Source organism: Falco biarmicus, chromosome 3 (assembly GCF_023638135.1).
Source record: "Falco biarmicus isolate bFalBia1 chromosome 3, bFalBia1.pri, whole genome shotgun sequence".
Classification (NCBI taxonomy): domain Eukaryota; kingdom Metazoa; phylum Chordata; class Aves; order Falconiformes; family Falconidae; genus Falco; species Falco biarmicus.
Window position 1 is genome coordinate 15,769,028 of NC_079290.1, and position 13,019 is coordinate 15,782,046.

The 13,019-nt window shown below is 38.3% G+C and overlaps 1 protein-coding gene across 8 annotated transcripts in view; it reads left to right on the top strand.

Moving 5' to 3' along the window:
• ASAP1 (ArfGAP with SH3 domain, ankyrin repeat and PH domain 1) overlaps positions 1-13,019 on the top strand; it is a 161,957-nt gene that overhangs the window by 143,526 nt on the left and 5,412 nt on the right. For 7 of the 8 annotated variants that reach the window (XM_056330385.1, XM_056330387.1, XM_056330386.1 and 4 more), the window contains 4 exons: positions 1,496-1,657; positions 4,542-4,608; positions 6,770-6,828; positions 9,109-9,611. In XM_056330385.1, the coding sequence (XP_056186360.1) occupies positions 1,496-1,657; positions 4,542-4,608; positions 6,770-6,828; positions 9,109-9,611 (791 nt within the window). The remainder of the gene's footprint in view (positions 1-1,495; positions 1,658-4,541; positions 4,609-6,769; positions 6,829-9,108; positions 9,612-13,019) is intronic. The other variant, XM_056330388.1, reaches the window with a different exon arrangement.

The window sequence follows — 13,019 nt, forward strand, 5'->3', positions numbered from 1 at the left end:
CATCTTGCAAACATGCACATGCTTATGGCATAGTTTACTTTTTTCAGTGTTTACTATTTCACTCAAGGAATTTTAACAAAGATTGTTCTTCACTGATTAAAATATTTTTATGATATGTGGCAATTTGGGAAGAAACGCAGACTTTGGTAATTTTCAGTCTACCTATAGAGACTGGTAATAAATATTTTTAAAGAGGCAGCTCTAGTTCTGTGTGCAGGTTAGGGTTATGCTAATTAACAACATGAAGATTTTATCTAAAATACTGTTCCAAATAGGTTAGCACGCTGGTTCTGTAGTGCGCAAAATATGTGATGGTAGACTTGAAATTTCAAGTATAAATAAACTTCGCTTTTAAAATTTTTTATCTATTTTCTGGATTTATCCAGAGCTTGTGTTGGCAAAGCTCTCTTTCATGCAAAACTTATTGGAGGTCATGACTGCAGTGAAGTGTTACTTGTTGGTTAAATTTATAAAAGAAAAAGCAAACCAACAACAACAAAAAAAGACCTGGCAACAAAACCCTTAGAGCTGTTCTAACGTAATGTAGAACTAATTCAGAGAAGTGTTACAAGTAGTTTCCTTTGGTCATAATGGCAGCTGACTTGAGCAGTTGTCCCTCTCACAGCATGTTTGCGCCCTGCACTGCCTGCTTCCTTGAGCTTCTTATTAAAGACTTTTTTGATGGTGAATGGTGAAGTTGATTAGGGAAAACTCTTGTCTTTGCTCAGGATTATTTTGTCTTTTAATCTGTATCTGTTCCCATATCCTGTAAAACATGCATTGAGTTCAATGATACTTGTGCCCACGTTGGTGCAGGGGGAAATAAAGTGTTTAAGGGTAGGGGTGGGTGACTGCCTAAGTTCTTACAAGCAGTGCTACCGTTAAATATCTAATCCCAGCTTGTTCTTAGAATGCATACTCTGATGTATTTAATTCGCAGGAATAAAAGGGAAAGTAATGATATGAAAACATACTAAGCTTACAATCCGATTTTTCAAAATGCAGAGAAAATTTGTAGGTAGATTTCTATTCCCCACCTCACCCCAGTTTATTAATAGAATTCATAGGGGATGCTCTGGAGGGGCAGGGGGAAATCCCCACATAATTGAACATCTAGAAAGCTATTTCATTCTGATACAAATTAATAGTAATTTTAATCCCACATGCTAAATATCACTTAATTTTAAGATGTCATGCCTTCTTTTTTTTTTTAAACAATGCCTAAAATTAGAAAGCCTGGAGTGATTAATCATGTGGGTTTTTTTTAAACATAAGTACACATGTCATTCTATTGTAAAGTTGCTTATATTCCCACAGCTAAGATGGTTCAAAATGTGGTGAACGTGTCGTTTAATCTAAACAGTGTTTTGGCATGGCTTGTCTTTTTATTTTAGTCTTTTGCTGCACTTTGCTGTGGGTCTGACTGTGAATTTTTCAGTGCTGCTTTGACGTTTATGCACATGTATTTGTAAGAAGGTTGTTTGTTATTTTGCAGGCCCACCTTCAACCCTCCCTCTAAGCACTCAAACCTCTAGTGGCAGCTCCACTCTTTCCAAGAAGAGACCACCTCCCCCACCCCCAGGACACAAAAGAACCCTCTCTGACCCACCAAGCCCACTACCTCATGGACCCCAGAATAAGGGCCCAATTCCTTGGGGTGAGTTTCAAAATGCAAAACAAAAGGGCAGGGGAAAACCTTTATGATGGATGATACATGATCTCTGGTTTCTTTTTACCTGATGCTTGCTTTCCAATGATTGCAGCTTGATGTAACGTCAGCTCAGATAAATCAATAGTTCTATCTTCTGTCGCTTTGGCTTCCAGGCTTCTGTATCTGAGTCTCACTTGAGAAAATTGAAAATATTCCTTGCTCCCCTGGGGCCCAAATCAATCTCCTCTGCTGCCTCCCTCCCTCCCTCTACCCTAGCTGCCCAGGCTGCCTTCACCGCAGCCCCCTCATCTGCTGCATCTACTCTGCACCTGCCTCCTCACCCTGCTACTGTTCTGGCCAGCTCATTACTCTAGATGGTCTTGATTTGGGACAGACAGACCTCAGTGCACCTGTGTGGTTCTCCTGACGGCCGGAGGAGCTTGTTTCCTTGGGCTCTGTGCCAGGCATCTCCTGTAGCTAGTTGCGGGTGTGTTGTCCTAATATGTTCTTGGATTTTGTGATGTTGTCTGTACCTACACAAAGACTGATAGGCTTGCATCCTTCTACCTGCAGAAGTTCTACAGAAACAGCACTTCTTTTCTCTTTCTTTTTTTTTTTCTTTTTTCTTTTTCTTTAAACAGGATACCTTTCTGACAGAAGCTTTTTTAGCAACTATTTTCCAGACTACTCAAATTCTTCCTCTTTTCAATAAACATTGTTCTATGCAGTCAGCTTCTCCCGGTACCTATAAATCTCAGCCCCATGTGATTTTCTATAATTTTAGTCTTGGTGGCAGGATTTCCATAAATCTGTAAACTTGTGAACTGGAATCCAGTGCTTACACAGTGGGGTCATCCATACGCTACTTATATGTTAGGAGTGTCCTTTCTCACTTCTAACATAAACACAAAATTACTAGCCTGAAGAAAAATTGCCGGCTTAAAAGCACTGGGGTGGGGTTTCCAGCAAATTGAATTCAATGTGGTAAATCCTTCAGTACTCATGTAGAATATGTGATTTAAATCTATGATTTAATACGATGAGAAGTACAGAGTCCAATGAAAAGCAAAGTCTTTTTCTCAAGGAATACAAATAATGGCAGTCTTTTCAGTTCTCTGCTTTTCAGATGTCTGGGATATGGAAAAAGTTTCCTGTGTTCTGGAGACTTAACGGCCCTGTACTATTTCAGAGGTAGTAAAGACAGTTTTAAGAGTTTGGACTTTAAAAATTGAAAAAAGCCCAAATATTTAAGTCCTAACCAGCACCTAAAATACCATATACTAGTATACTATACAATGTAAAGTAGTAGAATGGAAAGCGTGGTAGGAGCAGATTCTAAGCTAGTGCAGACTTTTCTTTTAAAACATAGATAGATAAAGGAAAAGGAAAACATGGGAAAGGTGCAGGTGCGGAGTTGAAGATGTGCTACCTTATAGCAGTAGAACACCTTTCCAAAGCAGGGCCAGAGAAGAACGTTGCTTATTCTGTCTCTTTTCTGCTGTACCGTGCAGTCAAAACTTCAGTGGGTGGAAGAGGGGCCTCTTCTCCCCTTTTTCCCTAGCTGAGATCTGTACAAAAACTTACTTCAAAGTCCATTTGGATTTTAAAAGAGGGAGTTTCTTCTGTTTGCCTTTGTGTTTTTAAGAATATTGTCAGATGTTCACTGTTTTGCCTTTCTGAATCTTTTTTTTCTGTGTTGTTATATTTCTTGTTCTGTTGAATTTTAGCATTTGTTTTCTAATCTGTGCGTTAATTGAAGTTTCAAGCAAAGCAACCCTTAGCTTATGTCTAAGCAAATAAAGTTACTATTCAAAGATGTTCTAGAAAAGCTGTTTAGATTATTTTGGATTTCCATAGCAACCATGATGTGTTTTTCCTTGCTTTATCCACAGGATCTACATGTGAAGGGTTTGCTGTTTCTCTTACCTTTATATTTCCCACACACACACTTTTAAATATAAACATACTTCTAGCAAGGCTCAGCATAAGCCTTTTCTGCTGTTTCATTTAGACTTCAATGCACTAAGCATGGTATCTAGGCAGATATGTCATTCTTTTGCATGGGAAGTATTTTGCGTTCTTGGATCATTAAATGTCACTTCGCATCTGTTTCAGTGACAACATTTACGAATGGTTGTGGAAATTGTTTCTAAGATTGTTTAGACATGCTGTAATAGAAGACAGAAGCGGGGGAATGGTAATGGTAGTAACACAAAGTAGTTAGTGTACTTGTACCTTGGGAGTGGTGATGGCTAATGAAAGAGAAGCCTTTTGCTGCAGGAGCGGAAGCACTTGGGTTTGGATTTTGCTGCCTTTTGACAGAACTGAGTATACCCAGGATCTTCACCAGCAGTTAACATTCAGGTTATGGTAACATACTGACTTAGTCATTAAATCAGCAAAGGCTGTTCTTCATGTAGGATAAAATAACAATCCTTAGCAATGTGATGTTTTGTGAATAAAATTAAATTCGTGGTGGACCTAAAAAGATGTGTCACATAAGGCAAAATGTAAACATCTGTGATAAATTTATTTGATACTGGCCTGCAGTATCTCCTTCTATTCAGAGAAAATTGAAACACTATATTCCAAACAAATGCCCTACAGCAGTAACTCAGCAATGTTATTTAATCTTTGTTTGCCAGCAGATGTGAGCTACCAGTGGGTTGTTTTAAAATGTGTTATACAAAAGGTCAAGCTGGATTATTATGGTCCCTGCTGCTTTTTCGGTTACAAATTAATAATGAATGATCTTTAAAATCCTTAGACATGGTGTATAGAGGTTACTTGGAAGAATGTGTACTTCACTTTAAGTTGCCTCCTCTTCTGATTATATTTCAGCTACCCTAATGATATTATTTTTTTTAATTGTGCTTTTTTTTCACCTCAGGTAATGATTTGGGCCCACCTTCAACTAAGGCTGCAAACAAGTTTGAGGGGATGTCTCAGCAGTCAAGGTAAAATCTCTGAATATGAAGGCAAAGATGCAAATGTATCTAAACAGAACTAATTTGTAAACTAGAGAAAAATTGCCTTTCATATGAAGTAAAATCCTAGCTATGTTTCTTCATTAGTTTTATGCATGCCTTACTACCATACAAATACTTTGGCTTCATTGAGCCTCCTACGCTTTGTTCATAGCTGTCCATACACAATTCATCCTTTGAGTAGGATGGACAGAACAACTTGTACCAGAATCTATCTACCGCTCCTACAGAAGTGCTCTCTGAGCTGCGGAATGTTGCCTCAGACTACAGTCCAGCAGGACAAAAGTTTTATTTTCATGTCTCCTGGCATTTTATTTTATCTGCTTCAGCGTCAGGTCTTGTGCCTGTAGCTGCAGAACCGTCACTCTGAGTACGGGCTGGCATCAAAGACAGCTCTGTAAGGGAGAGAATTCTTCTCGGTCTTCCAGCTTAACTGTTTTCCAGTCTGTCGAGCTTACATGCTGACACACAGTCATATCACAAACTGCTGTTAGCTCGTAGTTCATCAGGTCAATACATTACAAGTCACTTTTTCAGTAGCTGAAGTAGTAAGGATAGCCATACCTCCATGTCACTGAGTGTTTCACTGAGCGTTACTCCTTCATCTGCGTTGTGATTCCAAGGTCCCGAGGTTCAAAATATGATAATTCTAATGAACATGTGCCTCAGGCGACGTAACAAGAGGCCTTGCATGTCCACCGGTGTGTGTGATGTGGCCATGGCTGGCAATGGAAGTGTAACATCACACCAATCACAGTAGAAGGTGTGTAGGCAGTTTCTGGACACTCCTCAGTCTGTGATCAGGACAGGCAGTGGAAGTGGTGCTGGTATCACAGCTGACTCACCATGTTTGCTGAATCCATCCAGGAGGCACTGGGTATTCAGGGAAAGGGTGGTGATGTTCTACAGCACAAAGAGCTGGTCCTGTAGTTGCTGCTTGTAAGGCAAGGGTAAAAGTGTGGCATTCTTGCTTCATGGCATGAGGTAAAGGTTGAGGTAATTATTTATTGAATTAGGATTGAGCTTGGCTGTTCTTTCATTTTTCTGTCATGATATTTTTTGACTATTTATAAAAAAGGTAGGAAATTAAAAGTCTTTCGTCATACTAATTTTGAAATGTTAGCTTCAGAGGCAAATAATACCAGATCAAGGCTGTTGATGTGGAACTCGCTCTGCTCACTTGAATATACTCTAGCCATTTCCTCACTCATTTTATTTTGAGTAATCATTTTGATGTGATAACTGATATTTGATTATTTATTGCTTGATTTTTATGCCTTAAATCAGTTGGCTTTCTTCTTTTCTGCCCCAATCCTTTTCTAGAAAAGCAACTTGTGTGTGTTTTTGGTGGAAAAAGTTTGATAGTTTTTTGTTGAAACTTGTAATGTTTTGTCCTCACATGCCATGTTTGCAAATTTGAGCCAACCTGGTGGTAATTCTGAAAAAAATTGTCTATGACAGAAAGCATAGATAGAAAGTTTTGGCAATATGCAACTATCTCAGATTTTTATGCTGTAATTAAATTACAAGTGTCCTGTTTGTATTCTATGAGTAGCTAACACGGCTGTAACACAGGTTGACAGAGTAAAACATGTTGTTTCCCCAGAGTCATCGATATTTCCTTGGAGTAGCAGGGACTTTGTCTCCTAATGCAGCTGCAGTTTGTATGTCATACAATTATCGTGCTTATGCAGTAGGCTACAAGGCATAAGCTCAGTCCTGGAAAACTTCAAACCAGACATAAAGGACAGACTATGTTTTGGATGCTTCAGTATAATTACTTTGAATTTTCCTTAAAGTTTAGGATATAACCCACTGAGCTGGTCTTTCAGCTTCACTTACTTTCAGAGTACATTTTTGCACATTCCATAGTTCATAGAATAAATCTGCCTTGTAGCATCAAAGCTGTGTGGGATATCTATGTCTTTTTCTCTGAAAAAAGCAGTTCATTCTCTAATAGTGCTTTGAATTTTGGGATTGACTCACAGACAAGATGATTATACAAAAGAAGGAAAATAAATGTGCATTTTATTATTTTTGAAATTGTGGATGTGTCGAGGGGAAAAGTGAGAAAGAAAAAGTGTGTTTTGTAACAGTTGTTAGCGCTAATAATTCACATCTGTTGATTTAGCACTGGGACTGCAAAGACTGCACTTGGCCCTAGAGTTCTTCCCAAACTACCTCAAAAAGGTAAGAGTTCTCTTTATTCTCATAATGATATCTTTCAAATATGTGTGAAAGTAGATACTTGCTTTAAATATATGGATCTTCTCAGTAAAAGTTTTATTTCTAAAAGGCCACAAACCATGGAAGTTTAGCAAAACTGAAAGGATTTTGGAAGATCGGGAGGGGTTTTATTAAACTAAAAAACCCAGTCAGATCTATGGAACATAAGGAGGGAAACAAACAAACAAACCAAAATAAAACCAAAAACCCAAAAACTAATTGAAGCTGGAAGAAGCCTCAGGTCTCTGATCCAACCCAGAAGAGATCAGCAGGTCCAATCCACCGCTCAGAGCAGGACCAACTTTGTGACGTGAGAGCAAGTTGCTCAAGGCCATGTCCAGCCGCGTTCTGAGTATCTCCATGGATAATCACTCTGGGCTTCCGTTTCTATCTTTGACCACTCTTGTTGGTAAATTCTTTTTTTTCTTCCTAATACCCCTAAGTCCAGGTTCCTGATACCCTTGAAGCAAGTTGCGTCTATTGCCATGTTTTGGTGATCGGGGTTGTTGTCCTTATAACTACTTTGACAAGAATAGAGTACTGTTACATGCTCGCTTATGTATCAGTGACAGATTTGCTGAGAACATCATCCCAGTGACCACCTTATGGCTATTTCTTTTTGGAAATGTGGGGTTAGTCTCTCTTCAAACTCCTACAGCAGGTTTTATTTATTTTTCTGAGTTCTTGCAGAAGTTGACTATAAAGTTGAAAGTAGACCCTACCTTGTAGCTCTGTCTGATGCAGACTGGATTAAAGATACGTTGTAACTGAGTGGATGATCACTATAGAGCCTGAAGATCAAGCAATGATGCCTGACCAAACCTCTGAAGCTAGATGACTGAGAGTGCAGATAATTTTAACAGAAAATGCAAATGTGAAATTCCAGCTTTATTGATTATTATGACATGGTATTATCCTTTGAAAGAGACACCAGTGGCGCAGTAAGGTACCACTGTAAAGGAAGTCAACACTTCCTTGATATATTATATAGGTGAAAATTTAAGATGGGCTCAATCAAAGCATTTTGATAAGGGCTACGATCAGTTTTTTCATATCATTTACTTAAGCCTGAAACCAATGTGGATGATCAGTGCTTGTACATTTGCTACTAGGTAAGTCTAGGAGACAAAGCCATGTACAGGTATCAACACAGACCTTTTTTTTTTTTTTAAATGGGGCATCTGATAGTAGCTATACAATTTCTTTCATGGAAATTACGCAAAGTTTTCTTTTTTTTTTTTGTTATAAATAACCAATAAATATAGCATGGAAATGTTACTGCAGTAGGTGATATTCAAGGCGACGGTGGTCGCTTTCATAGTAAAATTTTGGCTGGTAGAGTATGATACTAAAACAATGCTGAGTACAATAGGAAATGATTCCTTCTAGTCAAAATATGTTCTTTTCATCATGGGTTGTAACTTTTTTCACTCCTGTACCCCCTTCATCTGTTTTAAATAGGGTGGTTTGGTTTAGGGTTTTGTGGGGTTTTTGTTGCGTTCTTATGGTTTTGTTTTTAAGGCAGATTTCTGTCAAGTTTTCTTTCGGAACTTGGCAGTAGAATCAATACATGACACAGAGAAAAAAGCACTTGAAAAGATATATTCAATTTTCTTCCATAAAAATCTGTGAAATACACATTTTAAAACTTCTCATGTTTACTAAATTGTAAATTTTTATAATACTGTTGGATTAGGTTTAGTTTGAATGTCTATAATACAGGGTTTTATACACTGTATAAACATATATATTCACTCACTCTCTTTGAGACTTTACAGATACTAATCCTGAAACTCGGGGGTTTTTTTAATATGGAGTTTAACTGTATATATGAATAATTGTCATTTCAGAGAATTTTCATTGCAGTTACATGAGTGGGTTGCAAAATATGTCTTATATTTGATATTTTTTATTTTAGGTCCAAAAAGCAATCACTTTACATCATTTTAAGTAGCTAATCTCTATATTTCGTTTTAATTAGTCGATCCATAAATTGACACCTAGTAGCTGTTAGATTAAGCACTTTTGGCCTCCAGGAGGAGCAATGAAATGAGACCTCAGTGAAAGAGGGTTACATAAAGTCGTATTATTTAGCATTTTTCATAGACTAGGAGGACGTATTGGCAGTTCTTGGGGCTCGGTGAACATGTGGTCATTTACACAATTACGGTTTTGATATGTGCCCAAGTCCTTTAATACTAAAATGAGATTGTGAAAAACTATTCTTATGCTTTTGTGTTTTAGTGGCACTAAGAAAAATAGAAACCAGTCATCATCTTTCAATAGATAAATCCCATCAGCACACGGAAATCTTTCAGAAGCCCTCATTGTCCATCGATATACCACAGAAACCACAACCTGGAGACTTGCCCCCAAAGCCTCTGCCTCTGGAATTAACTCAGAAACCTCAAGTGGGAGATTTACCTCCAAAGCCTGGAGAACTACCCCCAAAGCCTCAGCTAGGAGACTTGCCACCAAAACCACAACTTGGAGACTTACCTCCAAAGCCGCAAATGAAGGACCTTCCTCCAAAACCTCAGCTAGGAGAGCTGCTGAGTAAAACTCAAGGTGGAGAAGCATCACCTAAGCCTCAGTCCTCAGAGGCAAATCAAAAATCTCACTCCTTGGATCTTTCTCCAAATGTACAAGCTAGAGACACCGTCCAAAAGCAAGCATCTGAAGAGTCTAATGACATAACACATACCCTGCCAGAAACCCCTGTGCCACTTCCCAGGAAAATAAATATGGTAGGTATTATGCCAGCTAGCTGAAAGTACCCATGGGCAGTTTTGAAGGTACTGCAGAACTATCTGTGCAAAAAAAAAAAAAACCCAACCAAAAAACCAACCAAACAAACAAAAAAAAAACCCAAACCAAAAAAAAAAAAAAAACCACCAAAAAACCAACAACCCACCCTTGTGCTATGTACACAAAGCAACATAATGTTATGGGCTAGGATGGGGCTCTCCTTGTGCTCCTAAGCAGCTTCAGCAAATGGTGGGCATTTACAAGGCCTCTTGCACGCTGGAACAAATACTAGTAATGTAAAACGATAGCCTTGGGAGCATGACAGCCTGTTTAGATTTATTAGGGAGCTCAGACATTTTTATCTGTGCCAGTTGTAATTCTGAGTTAATTGGTGGTTTTCTCTGTTGTCTTTGCTCACTGCTTTGTATGCCTTAGATTACTAGAATATTTATATATTTGACTTCTGTAATCTTTAAGAAGGGTTGTTAGCACCTGTTGTGAGATAAAAAAATTGAAGTCAACTGTGACAGACTAGTAAATGCTCCTGTCGTGAGTATTTAATGTCAGCGTACTTAAGTGGTTAACAAAGGTTCACATACATATTGCTGAAGTGGCAAAACTGATGTTACTGGATGGTGTGTAGTAGCAGAGTTGGAACTATAACTCGATTCCAAGTCTCCTTGTTCAAACCCCAATTCGTCTTGTTCATCTTGCTAACCAGTGCAGTTTCTGTCCAACGGAGGATTCTTCATGCATATGCATATTGAAATAATTTTGTGAAACTCCAGAGCTCTCTTAAGATTTTCACCATTAAGAATACATCAAAAATGAGATGGTTTTGCTTGTCAGATTGGCTATGCAGGGCACTTATTTAGAAGTAAATAAGACTTCCATTCTTGTAGTGAAAGCAGAGAGTCTCCTTTCTGTTTGTCTGAGGACACTCTTTCTCTGGAGCCATTACTCTGTCCTGGAGTTGCCTGTAAACTCCTACCTGGACAGAGAACGGCAGGGTTGTTGCTTGGGCTTCCTGAGTGTTCTGGAGGTTACATAAAATAGTGGAGGGATCTGGTCAAAAGGTGGCTGCAACTACAGTTTGTTGACTTATGTACTTTTTAATAAAATGTCCAGCATCATATGCCTGCTTAATCTCAGCTATTTCTCACTTTATTTAGAAGGAAAGAAAACAAATAGTGGATTAGTTGTTTGGTTGGGGTTTTGTTTTGTTTTCTTTAAGCTCTCACCCTCCTTTACACAGAAAAATTGAGGGAAAAATCGGTATCCTTCAAATTCAGCCATTTTCACATGTGCAGTAAATTAAATAGTTCCACTGTTTTGCAGTGGTATGATATATATCTGTGATAATTACTTTCCAGTTTTCTACAGACACGTCATGGCATGCACACTTATCTCTTCTTGTTCACTGCAGTCTTTCTTGCTCAAGTAATAATGTGCAAGAATTCCTCTTAAATGTATCTTGCCTGCATTTTCATCCTCTGGCTACATCCTTTCCGCAGAAACTGGTGAAGTGCTGCATCACAGTGCAACAGTAAGACCCCTGAGAGCAGACACTGGTACTTGTGGGTGCTTCACTCTTGGGTGTGGCTATTTAGCCACTAAATAGATGAGCGCAATGTTTTTAATTGGAAGTTTTAGCAAATCAATTGCTCAGAATTCTTAGGTTAAAAATTATTAATGCTGTTAATGTATAAGGACTCAAAAGGGTATTTTTAGAGAAATGAAACTTGCTCCGAGTGCTTCTAAAGTCACACAGAGAGCTTGAGTGTTCTTTTGTGTGTGTGTGTGTGTGAGTGTTTTCTATAAAGGAGACAAAATACTTTTTAAACAAAAAAAGTGTTGAACATAAATAAGAGTACGGAGGGATTATTCATGACCACAGCAGCTGATTATTAGTCAGTCTTAAGCATAAAAGTCTCTTCTTAATATGTAGTAATATTGGATACAAGGAGTTGGGGGCGGCGCGGCAGAGGGTATTTGTTATATAGTTACAAATTACATTTCTGGAATTGCTTCTATTTCTTTACACACCAGTGCCCCAAACTGTGTTCTGGAAAATATATGCTCTCTTTAGAGGTATCCTTCTTTAAACTTTCCCAAGATTAAATACACCTCAGTCCTGAATTCGGCTTTTTACCACTCTCTGAAGTGAAAGGAATAGAATATGAAAATGTCATCAGTGGTACGAATCTGAAGGAACAGGAGCAATGGCTGTAGTTTTTCATGTGTTCTTACCAGCTGAGTTGCATACAGTTATCTAAGTATAGAGGAATTTAACTTTATTTAGTCTTTATTGAATGAGACAATTTTTATCTGGCCGAAGTAGTTGCTTCCCTTCATGACTGGAGAATTGACTGGAAGTGCTCTTAGTTTGTAAAGGTTCTCTGGAGTTGAAAGCTGAGGCTGTCCCCAAATACCCATTCATATTGAATTCCAGTCCCCAGTGATAGCTGAGATTCTTGCTCAAATTAGATAAATTTGTTTAAAAAGAGAAAGCATTATTTGAAGTAACTTCTTGCTGCAGCAAACCCTTGCAGCAAAAAAACCCCTTTGATCTCATATGAACTTCACTTCAGGTATTTCTGTTCATTTGCCTTGAGTATAGGGGATTTTTAGACTTCAGTTGTTAACTGCTTTGTCCCTTAGATGCATCTGTAATTGTTATTTTTATGTACCATGCGTTTAGTATCAGTGCTCTTTGCTGTGTCTGTTCAGTTGTTGATCTGCAGGGAATTTTTTTTTTGCCAAAACATGGAGGAGTTTCAAGTGGGTAGGGTAATAGCAAAGAGAAGGCTCCCTAGGAAATTTCCTCTGTGAAGTTACTTTTGGCTCAAATTCCTCTCAGCCTGCTGACTTTTCCTTCATGGCCCTTCTGCTTCTCATCTCCTTGTGCCTTTCTTGTTTTTTTGCATTCTTGCTACCGACTGCTTCTGTTCAAAGAAGGACCTGTAGTTTTGGAAGAAGTGTGTGTATGAAAATACAGGAATATAAAGTTAGCAGGAGTGTTTTGCTGTGAATATTGCTTCCTTACCCTCTTTGGAAATAATTTAAAGCATTTTCCTTGCCGTAAGAAACATATGTTTGGGGAGGAGTCCACGGCTCAGGCTTTTTCATATGAATTAGCAGTATGCAGCAAGGTATGACCTAGAAAATATTTGGACTCAGAACAGTAGAGGATATCTGTTGTGAATTATCATCACAAAATAGTACTGAAAATAGCCATCTGAAATTAAGATTCTTCTAGTAAGAAATTGCTAACATTTTGGATGAAAAAAATCACACAAAAAATAATTTCAAGTCCTGTAAGGAGATCTGAAATCAAAGGATTTCCACTAGATCCAAAACCAAAACTGTAAGGAATACTGGGATTTCAAAGCAGCATTTTCCTCAGC